A 15,938-nucleotide genomic window follows, 5' to 3' on the forward strand; every position below is an offset into this window, starting at 1 on the left:
GTACTGATGAAACATCGTATGGGTCTCATATGTACATGTAATGGTAAAAATGTACTCTAGGTAATTTTTTGGGGGGGCGTGGTTATTGGTTATATATGGTTAGTTAAAGCTTCTGATCTGCACCCTGCCCTTTTACATTCATACAACCTCTAGTATGTAGGGTCATGTATAATCAGACAAGATCAGGACAAAGGACGCAGGTTACCACCAGGTATAAACGGGGCTACTACTAATATACTGTAGCTGCTGCAGAGTAGGTTAAATGGCCTCCAGTAACCCTAACAAGGTATTTACGTAGGCGCTGGGTGGCAAAGACGGCCCAAAATCAAACAGTGCGTGGCATTTGTGCAGCGATCCCAAAATTGAACTTTCTATTTCTGCGCCCCTACCTTTGTTCTTCCTACAAAATGGGATCTCCCCTCCCCTCCCTCCTCACCTCCTCCTTTCCTCCCTAATTAAACAACAAGTGAATGGAGGGAGGGAGGAGGGGAGCAGGCAAGAGCAGAGTTCTATAGAGAAGCTTGCCTCTGATGGCCGAAGCCTTTCATTCGAACATTGTTCCTGACACTCTAGTGGCGGGCCAAGGGCCACCACCGGCCAATCCAGACTTGAAGAGCTCCTACTCCAAACAGCCTTGTGTGAACTTGTGAAATTGTTTGGCAGAGCTGAGTTTTTTATTACTGTACGTGTGACAGCCCTAATCAGTGTCTGTTACGGGCCCTTGAGCAGATCAGAAAACATGGGACAATTGCAGTGTTTATGCCCCGGTTGAGACTCCCCACATGAAAAAAATACTGTAGTATATTTCTATTTATTACGGTATAAATTATGGTATAAACACAGCAGTGAATACTAGATAGGTCATTCAGCGGTTCGTTCAGCGCTGATGCTGTTTTCTGTAACATTTATGAAGCATAATATGGTCTATACATGGCATGTAGGTTTCTCACTGACGGGTGGCACAAATTGGGATATAGGTGAGAGGAATGTGTATATGCAATTTAAATACTGTAGTATTTACAAAAGTTTTTTTTTAAGTGTTTTTGCAGACTGTGGTGTTTTGGGAGATAATACTGTAGTATTTACTATTGTATTCTACAGGATAATACAACATTATATATTAAGTACTACACATGGTAAAGGGATACTACAGTGTGTAGTATAGTATTATAAAGTATACTGCAATTTAATACAGCATGTGCTGTAGTATTCTATAGTAAACTGTAGTAGGGATTGGGTTTCTGTTCAGGGTCAGAGTAGTTTCAGAATAGTGGTGGTAGTTGAAGAATTCAGAAAAATTATTTTCAAGAAATCATTTTTCTAGGACAGTTTTTCCTAGACGTTATTATAATACATGTCATTATTTTTGTACAAGAGACTACAGTATCTAATGAATGTATGTTGAATGCATTTAACCCAATATATTATGGACAACATGCTCAGTAGAGTCTATAGGAGGTCTCTCTCTCTTTCTCTCTCTCCAGTTTGTTCTGAGAATTTACTGTCATTATGCTGCATGTTGTTCTGTACAAGAGACTATTGGATCAAATGAATGGTGACGCATGAACTCTGTGATGGAAAGGTATGGACAACATGCTCAATACAATATCTCTCTCTCTCTATGTTTGTCTGTTAAATTAAACTTGTCTGATACTTGCAATTTCATAATCTCTTCTCGTAAAATGTATTGCTTCTCTGTACTTTCCCCAAATTCCTTTTTCTCTGTGGGCCAGGGGGTATTGGGACAGGTACACCTGGGCCAATACTTCCATTCTTCCCTCCCTGAGAATTCTTCACTTTCACCATCTGTCCAAGGACAATAGGGGGGAGGGGGTTCCTTCTCCTCTCCTCACACTGCAATTTGTGCCTCAGTCTCATCACCGGACCAGCTAAAGATACATGACATGTTCCTGGATTGTCTTTAGGGTCCATCAACCAATAGACTGCTTTGTGACATCATCAACATTTGCACAATTTGCTGTCATAGTCATGCCAATCCAGGACCTACACAGAGCACCAGACGATCCAGGACCGGCAGAGTGCACCAGACGACCCAGGACCGGCACAGTGCACCAGACGACCCAGGACCGGCACAGTGCACCAGACGACCCAGGACCGACACAGAGCACCAGACGACCCAGGACCGGCACAGAGCAGCAGACGACCCAGGACCGGCACAGAGCACCAGACGATCCAGGACCGACAGTGCACCAGACGATCCAGGACCGACACAGAGCACCAGACGATCCAGGACCGGCACAGTGCACTAGACGACCCAGGACTGACACAGTGCACCAGACTACCCAGGACTGACACAGTGCACAAGACGAACCAGGATCGATCCAGTGCACAGATCATCTTCTAATCAATCATTCTTTTAATATTGATTTTATGCTGCTGTCATCTACTCTCCTAATCTGTCACCTGTTTCATGTGAAGGTTAGCCGACTTGTTAGCCAACTTGTACTTCACCTTCCAATGCTGGGGTAGAAAATGTGTCCAGACATTACTGTACACATCACCTAGAGCAAGCACAACAACAACCACAGAGCTAGTTCACAAAGGATCTTACAGACATGGATGTGTGTGTTACTAGCACCCTCTTCTGGTTTCCTGGCTGAAAAATAGACATAAATCATGCATACTGTCGAACTCAACAAATCTCCATCATATTCTCTCTCTATCGAAAAAATATATATAATAATAATAATAATAAGTGGACCAATTACATAATTTTTCCCTTTTGTTTATTCACATTCAACATTGAAAATATCATTTCTCATATACAAATGAACTTTTTATGTCACTTGCTGCAAATCAATATGAAACATAAAAAAATAGAATGATTTTTTTCAAACGTGAGATAGTAAAGGTATGATGAGGTACAGACTGTAAATCATATTAACGTGAGATAGTAAAGGTATGATGAGGTACAGACTGTAAATCATATTAGTACATCATGAGCAAAATGAAGAAAAAAATAATACAACTAAAATGTACACAAACAATGAATGTATTGTATAATAAACAAAGTGTCTTGGAATTAGGTGGTCCCTGCCCTGATTATTTGACATGAAGAAATGTGACCGTGAAAAAGTTAATCTACACAGAAAAGTGGTTAAAAAGCTGCACTTCATTGAGCTCGCTCGATGCATTGGGTGGGCGGTGTTGACACTTTTGCACTTTTCCATCGAGTTCAATCGAGCCCCAATGATCGCCTATTGTTCCAACACAATATTTATTTCATAATTCCAAATGAAATATATAATACAAAATGTCATCTACTGAGTATAAAAACATTAAGGACTCCTGCTCCTTCCATGGACATAGACTGACCAGGTGAAAGCTGATGTCACTTGTTAAATCTACTTCAATCAGTGTAGATGGAGGGGAGGAGACCGATTAAAGAAGGATTTCTATGCCTTGAGACAATTGAGACATGGATGGTGTATCTGTGCCATTCAGCGGTTGAAATGGCAAGACAACATATTTAAGTGCCTTTGAACGGGCTATGGAAGTAGGTGCCAGGCGCACCGGTTTGTGTCAAGAACTGCAACGCTGCTGGGTTATTCACGCTCAATACTTTGCTGTGTGTATCAAGAATGGTCCACTACTCAAAGGACATCCAGCCATCTTGACACAACTGTGGGAAGCAGTTGTGAGCAGGAGTCAACATGGGCAGCATCCCTGTGGAACGCTTTCGACACCTTGTACAGTCCATGCCCTGACGAATTGAGGCTGTTCTGAGGGCTAAAGGGTGGGTGCAACTCAATTTTAATATTAATCAATACTAATGTTTGGTACACTCAGTGTACTGTATATATTTTAACACTGAGACATTTCAATATATAGTTAGTGCCAATAATATACCACCAAATAGTCCATTTAAACACTTATTTGAGACTAGCCAAAGGAAAAACATACAGAAATGTATCAATTTGAAAACAATCTTCCAGACAAAGCAGTACTGAACGAAGTAGTACATGAGTTCAAAGTACATGTAATTGACAAATGATATAAAGGAATCATAGAATATATTAGGGTTTACATATATAATATTTTTCTGTGGTCTGATTCATTCCAACGCTCCCCTTCCAGATCTTTACATTTTTGTGTGTTATTGCTTTGATGGTGGTTTTAATTGGCATATCCAGAGTTGAGCAATATCAAAATTCAAGATAAATGATGGTGAAACATTAGTTTAGGGAAAATATTTATATTTTTTTGTTCTAACATAAAGTCAATAGGTATTACTTTTCAAATAGTATATGATGCATTTAAAAAAATAAAGTTTTTGATAACACAAGGAGAAGTTATGATTTACAGTATTTTTTTAATACTGTTTTTAATAGCTTGCATAATGCTTTATATAGTTGATTTATTTTTGGTTAAATATTAAACATGACAAAACCCTTACATGCCAGGCTTCTATGCTTCCCTATAGTATAGTATCACACCATACAGAGCAAGTTGAGAATAGGAATATGTAACTAACTTTAGTATAGTATCACATCATACAGAGCATGTTGAGAATAGGAATATGTAACTAACTTTAGTATAGTATCACACCATACAGAGCAAGTTGAGAATAGGAATATGTAACTAACTTTAGTATAGTATCACACCATACAGAGCAAGTTGAGAATAGGAATATGTAACTAACTTTAGTATAGTATCACATCATACAGAGCATGTTGAGAATAGGAATATGTAACTAACTTTAGTATAGTATCACATCATACAGAGCATGTTGAGAATAGGAATATGTAACTAACTTTAGTATAGTATCACATCATACAGAGCATGTTGAGAATAGGAATATATGTAACTAACTTGTAAAGATTTGGGATACATAAAACTGTAAGCCCTTTCGAGACAGAAATGCAAACATCTGTATTAGTTCTACAATGATACATAAAAATGAAATACACATCTTATAACGTAGCTGTTGTATATTCTCTTTTTCCTTCCAGACAAACCCCTAATAATCATCATAAGGAAAGAGTCTGTTAGAAAATGATGGCAAAGGAGTTCTGAGTTTTCATTCGACTCAATGAAAGATCTCAATGAGTCTCCTGTCCTGCTGATGGTCCACAGTTCCCTCTGTGTTGTAAGCAGGAGATGACTTGGATAGGTTGTGGAGTTGTAACTTGTAAGTCTTTTCATGCTCGTTGCCAATTGTATAAAGGAGAAGGAGAGCCGCACACTCTAGGAGCTCAGATGCAAAAATATTTATGTCCAACGTTTCGACAGACAAGTGATGGAGTGCTGCCCTTATGAAGACAGCTTGTCTGTCGAAACGTTGGACATAAATATTTTTTGCATCTGAGCTCCTAGAGTGTGCGGATCTCCTTGACTTTTTTAAAGTGTTCCACTACGCTAGGCAACACCTCGCCTAAATAGGTGTGCATTTCTTTCGCCTCAAGATTATTGTTATCAATTGTATCCCGTTCTTAGGTAGTGTAACCATTGAAATAGTATCTCGCAAAACCCATTCTAGTTCTGTGGATGGAACTCTGTTCCACTGCCTTCCTGTCCAAGTCCTGGCTCATAACCTTCAGGTTGAGGGTTGTACGGTTTTAAGTTTTAGAAACAGCCCCACTAGCCAATTAGCTAGCAGCGTTGCAGCGCTACTTGGTCTTCTGGAAGCCAATCATCACCTTGGAGACGAAGTTGACGATGGCGCTGGCGGGCTGCTCGGGGTCGTGCTCGGCGAACAGGTGGCACACGTTGTCCTGCCCACTGCCCGTCTTCCTCGCCACAAAGCCAAAGATCTTTGCTGAAGTGCAGCCATCTTTTTTCCACCTAAGAATGGATGGGGAAAAGAACACAGAAGGAACATACAAGGCATCATACAGACAGTGTAAGCTGATGACATCATTACCACAGTACTTTTATTTCAAATGATGTTAATTCTGGCATATTTGACTCACTTCCGATCTTGAGGGTCCAATGCACAGAAGATGACAGTGGTCACTGCATAATGCCTTCTGAAGAACAACCTGGGAAGAGGAGAAGAGAACCTGGGTAAAAGAGAAATACAACTGTGTATATATGCAGCACCAGTCAAAAGTTTAGACACACCTACTCATTCAAGGATTTTTATTTTATTTTCTACATTGTAGAATGATAGTGAAGGCATCAAAGCTATGAAATAACACACATTGGATCATGTAGTGACCAAAAAAAGTGTTAAATCAAAATATGTTTATATTTGAGATTATTCAAAGTAGCCATCCTTTGCCTTGATGACAGCTTTGCACACTCTTGGTAAATACAAGTAGTGATGAAGTCTCTTCCACTTTGAGCCCGGAGAGATTGACATTCATACTATTAATATTAGTGTAGCAGTTTAGCTTCCGTCCCTCTCCTCGCCCCGAACCAGGGACCCTCTGCATACATCAACAACTGACACCCACGAAGCATCATTACCCATCGCGCCACAAAAACCACAGCAGAGCAAGGGGAACAACTACTTCAAGGTCTCAGAGCGAGTGACATCACCAATTGAAACGCTATTAGCGCGCACCACCACTAACTAGCTAGCCATTTCACATCGGTTACACACACCCCTCATTTTCTGCAGCAACCAGTGATCCGGGTCACGGCACCAATGTAACAGTTTAGCTTCTGTCCCTCTCCTCGCCCCTACCCGGGCTCGAACCAGGGTCCCTCTGCACTCATCAACAGTCACCCACGAAGCACCGTTACCCATCGCTCCACAAAAGCCGCGGCCCTTGCAGAGCAAGGGGAACAACTACTTCAAGGTCTCAGAGCGAGTGACGTCACCGATTGAAATGCTATTAGCGCGCACCACCGCTAACTAGCTAGCCATTTCACATTGGTTACATTAGCTCTCTGTATACATCCAAGGGCCAGCCGTGCTGCCCAGTTCTGAACCACTTGCAATTTTCCTATGTTCTTTTTTTGTGGCACCTGACCACACGACTGAACAGTAGTCCAGGTGCAACAAAACTACGGCCTGTAGGACCTGCCTTGTCGACAGTGCTGTCTAGAAGGTAGAGTAGCGCCTTAACATGGGCATACTTCTCCCCATCGTAGCTACTGTTGTATCAATATGTTTTGACCTTGACAAATTACGATCTAGGGTTACTCCAAGCAGTTTAATCACCTCAACTTGCTCAATTTCCACATTATTTATTACATCATTTAGTTGAGGTTTAGGGTTTAGTGAATGATTTGTCATCAAGGCAAAAGGTGGCTACTTTGAAGAATCTCAAATATAAAATATATTTTGATTTGTTGAACACTTTTTTGGTTACTACATGATTCCATATGTGTTGTTTAATCGTTTTTTATTCTACAATGTAGAAAATAGTACAAATACAGAAAAACCCTTGAATGAGTAGGTGTGTCCAAACTTTTGACTGGTCCTGTATTCATTTATATATCATTTTATATTAGCTATACATGCATTACTAATGTGACCATGTAGGTGTGCCTCACTGTCTGTCTGCCTGTCTGTGTATTCTCCATGACTCACTTCCTCTGGTTGTCGGTGAGGGTGATTCCCTGTGAGGAGACTTTCAAGTGGACCACGGTGGAGGTAGGCAGGGGGTCTGAGCCCAATGTTACACTGGTGGCCTTCTGCACAGCCTGGTACCCGGTCAGAGACTCCATCTCCACTGAGCCCAGGAACCACACATTACACGCTGCAGAGAAACACACGTTACACACAGATACAAACACACACTACACAATGAACACAGACTGGATCCACACATTACACACTGCAGAGAAACACACATTACACACAGATACAAACACACACTACACAATGAACACAGACTGGATCCACACATTACACACTGCAAGGCCACAGGAGAGAGGCGCTAACACAACATGTTATCTACACAATCCCTTAGGAACAGAAGTTGTTGTTGTTGAGGCTTACCCAATACTTACAGTGCCTTGTGAAAGTATTCGGCCCCCTTGAACTTTGGGACCTTTTGCCACATTTCAGGCTTCAAACATAAAGATATAAAACTGTATTTTTTTGTGAAGAATCAACAACAAGTGGGACACAATCATGAAGTGGAACGACATTTATTGGCTATTTCAAACTTTTTTAACAAATCAAAAACTGAAAAATTGGGCGTGCAAAATTATTCAGCCCCTTTACTTTCAGTGCAGCAAACTCTCTCCAGAAGTTCAGTGAGGATCTCTGAATGATCCAATGTTGACCTAAATGACTAATGATAATAAATACAATCCACCTGTGTGTAATCAAGTCTCCGTATAAATGCACCTGCACTGTGATAGTCTCAGAGGTCCGTTAAAAGCGCAGAGAGCATCATGAAGAACAAGGAACACACCAGGCAGGTCCGAGATACTGTTGTGAAGAAGTTTAAAGCCGGATTTGGATACAAAAAGATTTCTCAAGCTTTAAACATCCCAAGGAGCACTGTGCAAGCGATAATATTGAAATGGAAGGAGTATCAGACCACTGCAAATCTACCAAGACCTGGCCATCCCTCTAAACTTTCAGCTCATACAAGGAGAAGACTGATCAGAGATGCAGCCAAGAGGCCCATGATCACTCTGGATGAACTGCAGAGATCTACAGCTGAGGTGGGAGACTCTGTCCATAGGACTACAATCAGTCGTATATTGCACAAATCTGGCCTTTATGGAAGAGTGGCAAGAAGAAAGCCATTTCTTAAAGATATCCATAAAAAGTGTCGTTTAAAGTTTGCCACAAGCCACCTGGGAGACACACCATACATGTGGAAGAAGGTGCTCTGGTCAGATGAAACCAAAATGGAACTTTTTGGCAACAATGCAAAACGTTATGTTTGGCGTAAAAGCAACACAGCCCATCACCCTGAACACACCATCCCCACTGTCAAACATGGTGGTGGCAGCATCATGGTTTGGGCCTGCTTTTCTTCAGCAGGGACAGGGAAGATGGTTAAAATTGATGGGAAGATGGATGGAGCCAAATACAGGACCATTCTGGAAGAAAACCTGATGGAGTCTGCAAAAGACCTGAGACTGGGACGGAGATTTGTCTTCCAACAAGACAATGATCCAAAACATAAAGCAAAATCTACAATGGAATGGTTCAAAAATAAACATATCCAGGTGTTAGAATGGCCAAGTCAAAGTCCAGACCTGAATCCAATCGAGAATCTGTGGAAAGAACTGAAAACTGCTGTTCGCAAATGCTCTCCATCCAACCTCACTGAGCTCGAGCTGTTTTGCAAGGAGGAATGGGAAAAAATGTCAGTCTCTCGATGTGCTAAACTGATAGAGACATACCCCAAGCGACTTACAGCTGTAATCGCAGCAAAAGGTGGCGCTACAAAGTATTAACTTAAGGGGGCTGAATAATTTTGCACGCCCAATTTTTCAGTTTTTGATTTGTTAAAAAAGTTTGAAATATCCAATAAATGTCGTTCCACTTCATGATTGCGTCCCACTTGTTGTTGATTCTTCAGAAAAAAATACAGTTTTATATCTTTATGTTTGAAGCCTGAAATGTGGCAAAAGGTCGCAAAGTTCAAGGGGGCCGAATACTTTCGCAAGGCACTGTATTTAGCCTAAAAATGGTATCCACAAATTCATCTGACTGAAGTAGATAAAGGACCACATTGCCAAAATCCCGAAGTATCACTTTAAGCCCTACCTGCTCCTTGTTTAAGGAGCTCAGCAGCAGAGTTGGTGACAGATTGTGGAGCAGTATTCTCCACCACGTCTTCAAGAGGATCTACCAACATAGGAAAAACATTTTTTTTTTTTGCATATGATGTAGAAGTAAGATGTTTGAAATGAAGAATGGGAGGCAGTGACATATCACCGAATTAAAATACATCTGATTAAACTCTCCCTCGATCTCTCCCCTTCCTCTCTCCATTGACCCTCTGACACTGATGACATTGGTTTATGGCTACCACATAAAGGCAATTCATCTACGTTGACATGAGTTGCAGGCACAGGCTTATAAAATCACGTCATATAATTTGAAACTGCCCTGCAATTTCCAGCCCTGCCACATTTAGTTACACAGAGAGGAGAGAGACTAGTGTTCGTTAAATTGCTTTGGCAGAGGACACAATTATGTTTTATAAATCTAAACCATCTTTACCTTGTTACTGTAACACAATGTTATGTATAAGGACATTGAGATTTGGCATCTTACCTCTGTCAAGTATGATGAGTTTGCAGGGCAGAGCCAAGGGAGTTATGGAGTGCTGACACACCAACGCAGTTAAACTACCTGTAAAAAACAAACAAAAAAAACAACTGTAACCATCCTATTACTTCAAAGAAGATTTCATATTAGCTATAAACATCATCTTAAGAAGCACACTTGCAATCATTATCCAGTAGAGGGCACACAAGAACGTTATGCTTTTTTTTCAGTACAGAGAGTAACCAGCAGGGGTCACCATTGTGTTATCACTGTTCCCAAAAGGGCATGACAAAACGTGTGCTACAGAGGAGACACTCACCAAAATAGGGCTCATCGGGACAGCCCTTCAACCGAACTCCTTTCTGTGTACACTCAATCAGGAAGTGACGGACCAGCTCATTGGACAGATCACCTCCAATCATAGAGTGAGAGAGAGATAACATTATTATACACAAGAATGCTATAAATGCTCATACATGCCTACAACACATTATAACGGGTTTACCTGTTGACTGTAAGTTAAGTGTTAGCGGAGTCTCAGTTACCTTACCCCTGTTAACTCCAATCCCAAATTCTAAGAGATACATACATCTTATCCAATCACAGCTGAGGTTAGCGTTATTATGATTTAACAGCAGCGTGTCGAGAGTGTGTCTGAGGAATGTCCTCCCATAGAAAAGCTTTCTCCTGGAGCTGGGTTGGGTTTCAACCTCTTAAGTCACAATGCTCGGAGAGGGACTGTGTCATGATGTCCCTACAGGTGAGTGAGGGGGTGAGGGGGCTCCCGACACCGTGTGGAGGAGAAAGGGAGGGGTTAGGACTTAGTGGGCTGTGCTCTGGGCTGGGCATAAGGACACCAGTGTCTTACAGGAATCCCATTTTTAAAAACTTCTTTCTACGAATAAATAATGATTGTGGACTATGGGGGCGGTTGGAGCAAGTAGACAGCTTCAAGTTCCTCAGTGTCCAAATCACTAAAGACTTCAAATGGTCCAAACACACATGCACAGTTGTGAAGAAGGTGCGAAAGTGCCTCTTCCCCCTCACGAGGTTGAAAAAGTTTGGCGTGGTCCCTCAAATCCTCAAAAGGTTTTACAGATGTACCATTTTTATAAAAAAATATATTTTACCCCTTTTTCTCCCCAATTTCGTGGTATTCAATTGTTGTAGTAGCTACTATCTTGTCTCATCGCTACAACTCCCGTACAGGCTCGGGAGAGACGAAGGTTGAAAGTCATGCGTCCTCCGATACACAACCCAACCAGCCGTACTGCTTCTTAACACAGCACGCATCCAACCCAGAAGCCAGCCGCACCAATGTGTCGGAGGGTACACCGTGCACCTGGCAACCTTGGTTAGCGCGCACTGCGCCCGGCCCGCCACGGGAGTCGCTGGTGCGCGATGAGACAAGGACATCCCTACCGACCAAGCCCTCCCTAACCCGGACGACGCTAGGCCAATTGTGCGTTGCCCCACGGACCTCCCGGTCGCGGCCGGTTACGACAGAGCCTGGGCGCAAACCCAGGGACTCTGATGGCACAGCTGGCGCTGCAGTACAGCGCCCTTAACCAATGCGCCACCCGGGAGGCCTACAGATGTACCATTAAGAGCATATTGACTGGCTGCATCACTGCTTGGTATGGCAATACCACCGCCCTTGATAGCATGGCTTTACATACGGTTGTGAGGACAGCCCAAGAATTCACTGCGACCGAGCTCGCTGCCATCCAGGACCTCTATATCAGGCGGAAAAGAAGGCCATGGGAAATTTTTAAAGACTCCAACCAACCAAGCCATAGACAATTTCTCCAACCACACGCCAAGACTGACATGTCTGACACCAACAGGGTCTTGAACAGCTTCTATCCCCAAGCAATACGACTGATAAATAGCTAACAAAATAGCTCACAGACTTGAGTTAACCTCGTATCTTTCTTGACCTTTTATTTCAATCTTTGCAGTCTCTATGCACAATCACAGGGCCCTACACACTCACTGTCAATCCAACACAAAGATTTTTTGCTCACTCACATATACATTTATTCGGACTCTACACACCCACTGAAATACAAGCTGCTGCTACTCTGTTTATCTTATATCCTGTTGCCTAGTCACCTTACCCCTATACATATTTACCTCCATCACTTCAGAACCCCTGTACATTGTAAATATGGTATTGGAACTGACTTTTTATACATTATGATTACTTACTTAATTGTGTATTTCATATTTCCTATTCTTATTTCTAAAGTGTTTTTTTTCTAATAATACATTGTTGTTGATTATTGCATTGTTGGGTTTTGAGTTTGCATTTCACTGTACTTGTGCATGTGACATTGAAGCTTGAAACGTATACAGCCATACCTCAACTACTCCAGTATCTCTGCACATTGTCAATTTGGTACTGGCTCTGACAATGTACAGTGCTTTCGGAAATTATTCAGACCTCCTTCCCCTTTTCCACATTTTGTTACCTTACAACCTCATCAATCTACACACAATAACCCATAATGACAAAGCAAAAACATATTTTTTGACATTTTTGCAAACATTCCCATTGATCATCCATGAGATTCTTCTACAACTTGATTGGAGTCCACTTGTGGTAAATTCAATTGATTGGACATGATTTGGAAAGGCACACACCAGTCTACATAAGGTCCCACAGTTGACAGTGCATGTCAGAGCAAAAAGCAAGCCATGAGGTCGAAGGAATTGTCCGTGGAGCTCCAAGATTGTGTCATCGCGCAGATCTGGGGAAGGGTACCAAAACATTTCTGCAGCATTGAAGATCCCCAAGAACACAGTGGCCTCCATCATTCTTAAATGGAAGAAGTTTGGAACCACCAAGACTCTTCCTAGAGTTGGCCGCCTGGCCAAACTGAACAATCGGGGGAGAAGGGTGTTGGTCAGGGAGGTGACCAATTACTTGATGGTCACTCTGACAGAGCTCCAGAGATCTTCTGTGGAGATAGGAGAACCTTCCAGAAGGACAACCATCTCTGCAGCACTTCAACAAAGTACTGAGTAAAGGGTCTGAATACTTATGTAAATGTGAAATTTCAGTTTTTTTTGCTTTGTCATTATGAGGTATTGTGTGTAGATTGATGAGAAGGAAAAAAATATATTTAATCAATTTTAGAAAAAGGCTGTAATGTAACCAAATTTGGAAAAAGTCAAGGGGTCTGAATTCTTTCCAATTGCACTGTATACACATACGTAGCTTACTTTCAAGTTTGTTCTTATTTCTCGTGTTTAGTTTTTACTTATACTATTTTGACATTGAATACTGCCCTGTTGGGAAGGGCTTGCAAGTTAAGCATTTCACTGTACTTGTGCATGTGAGAAACATAACTTGAAACGTAAAACAAGGAATGCCATGAACAAAGCGATGTATTTCTTGCCAGGACATTTCTAAATTGAATAGAGGCTGTGTTTCATGGTGTGTAATAAAACAAGCTGCACTGAATGTCACACAAAGTTACATTACTGTATGTAGGGCAAAAAGCACCCATGGAGAAAGGCCTGAAATCTGTGCAGGTTTAGAAAGCTTGCTTATTCTATTGTTTGTTTTAAAGCACTAGCTGCTACATCTAAAATGACTTAACAAAGAGCACGCCTGTTTGGTTCTATCACAATGCTGCACAGAAGAGAGACCCAAAGCTAGGAGCTGTTGAACGAACAGAGAGGGGACTATCATGTTCCCTCCATGGAGTTGAATTCAGAGAGTTGTAACAGTAGAGGGCTTTTATAGCTGTTTGGTTCCCAGGATGCTGCCAATTCCGTGATACCCCTGTTCTAATGGGGCCTTCTGGAGCACGGAAAGGTTCTGGAAATGTGTGGAACCTGCCCGTATGTACAGATCTAGGACCAGCTCCAACAATTGTAACCATGACCATGGATGAACATAAAATTGACCCTAGATAAGCATACACTTCCCTACGTATTTATTTAGATAGTGAAGCTAAAACTTTGAATTTGGCTCTAAACTTCAGCATTTTGGATTTAAGATCAAATGTTTTATATGAGGCAACAGTGTGTCATCTTGTAATCGAGGGTATTTTCATACATATCTGTTTTACCACACTTTATGTATCTAAGTATTTGGACAAATTCACTTATAGTGTATAACATTTACCGGTAGTCAAAAGATTAGCATTTGGTCCCATATTCCTAGCAGGCATAAATATCATACCCACCCCAAAAATGCTAACCTCCCCTGTTATTGGTAATGGTGAGAGGTTAGCATGTTTTGGGGGCATGATATTTTACCCTCTGTAACTTTCTGTAACATTATTCACGATTCATACATGATTATGCGTAACCATGGTAGCATCCACATTAATGTGGAAGTGTTCAGAAACATATTATATTCTTATTTACAAAAAACCTTTTTCCAAAATGGCACAATACATTATTTACCATTTCTATTGGGCACAACAAACACAAGCAAAACAAACTGCAAATGCATTCAACAAGTTTGTTGAGTCAAAAGCTTGATATTGTAGGCTTGGTATATGGGAAAAAATACTGAACCTTTGACTTCTTCAATACACTATAAGTGAATTTGGCCAAATACTGAAGACACCTTAAAATGGGGGGACTAGATACATAAAGTGCTTTCATTCCTAAACGGTAAAACAGATATGTATGAAAATACCCTCAAATAAAATGCGACATTCTGTACTGTCACCTTATATGAAACATTTTATTTCAAATCCAAAATGCTATGAGTATAGAGCCAAATTTAAAGTTGTAGCTTCACTGTCCATATAAATACGTGTAGCTTATATGGGCTTCATCAATCATCATCCTACTCCTATGTCCCACATCAAACAGGAACCGGTCTGAACCTAAAGCTCTGCCCCCTTATCTCTCTCAGCCAATTCCTACCTTTCTTGCTCTGCTGCAGGACTGAGGGAGGGGGTGTGGCCACCTTCATGGCCAGCCCATAGGCTCCTTTGAAGGAGTGGCTGTCCCGTACTATGAAAAATCCGGGCTCCTTGTCCTTCAGGACTGAGATAGCTGAGAGGAGGAGGAAAGAAGGAGGAAAGGAGAAGAGAAGGACACAGGAATACACTTTAGTGACGATGTCACAGAGGAGTGTGGAAACTGTCAAAATCTCACAACACTGTCAAAATGTTGAAGAGCATTATGGAAATTTGGCAGACAAAATACTCCTGGGAAACAAAACACATATGTCCTAATGTTTTTACCTTGGTCCCTGGAGATATCAGGCTTGTACCAGAATTTCGATGTGTCTTGCACAAAGTTTACAGTCACATGCTTGCTGGCCAGGACATCTGGAAAAACAGTATCACAAACACACCAGAGGTTAGTCAATGCACAAAGACCTCAGGCATTCAATCACTGTAACCAAGTTCAAAAGACATCCATATGTGGCTAATCCGAATTGACCAAGAAAACTCACCTAAAGGATACAGTACAAACAGTCTCAAGCAGAAGTATGTGAACCCTTTGGAATTACCTGGATTTGAGTTTGCTAGTCACTAGAAGCATTGCCTGATGTGAATCATGCCTCGAACAAAAGAGATCTCATAAGACCTAAGATTAGAATTGTTGACTTGCATGAAGTTGGAATGGATTAGAAAAGTATGTTTAAAAGCCTTGAAGTTCACAGTAAGACAAATTGTCTATAAATGGAGAAAGTTCAGCACTGTTGCTACTCTCCCTAGGAGTGGCTGTCCTGCAAAGATGACTGCAGAATGGTCAATGAGGTTAATAAGAATCTTAGAGTGTCAGCTAAAGACTTACAGAAATC

The 15,938-nt window shown here is 41.4% G+C and overlaps 1 protein-coding gene across 1 annotated transcript in view; it reads right to left on the minus strand.

Moving 5' to 3' along the window:
* Nucleotides 1-2,730: 2,730 nt before the first annotated feature.
* LOC109872061 (tensin-3) overlaps nt 2,731-15,938 on the minus strand; it is a 78,851-nt gene continuing 65,643 nt past the window's right edge. The window contains exons 19-26 of the mRNA XM_020463155.2: nt 15,373-15,459; nt 15,050-15,181; nt 10,476-10,568; nt 10,163-10,240; nt 9,650-9,730; nt 7,505-7,673; nt 5,934-6,002; nt 2,731-5,805 (exon numbers count right to left, since the gene is read on the minus strand). Of these exons, the coding sequence (XP_020318744.1) occupies nt 5,631-5,805; nt 5,934-6,002; nt 7,505-7,673; nt 9,650-9,730; nt 10,163-10,240; nt 10,476-10,568; nt 15,050-15,181; nt 15,373-15,459 (884 nt within the window). The 3' untranslated portion in view covers nt 2,731-5,630. The remainder of the gene's footprint in view (nt 5,806-5,933; nt 6,003-7,504; nt 7,674-9,649; nt 9,731-10,162; nt 10,241-10,475; nt 10,569-15,049; nt 15,182-15,372; nt 15,460-15,938) is intronic.

Source organism: Oncorhynchus kisutch, linkage group LG27 (assembly GCF_002021735.2).
Source record: "Oncorhynchus kisutch isolate 150728-3 linkage group LG27, Okis_V2, whole genome shotgun sequence".
NCBI lineage: Eukaryota > Metazoa > Chordata > Actinopteri > Salmoniformes > Salmonidae > Oncorhynchus > Oncorhynchus kisutch.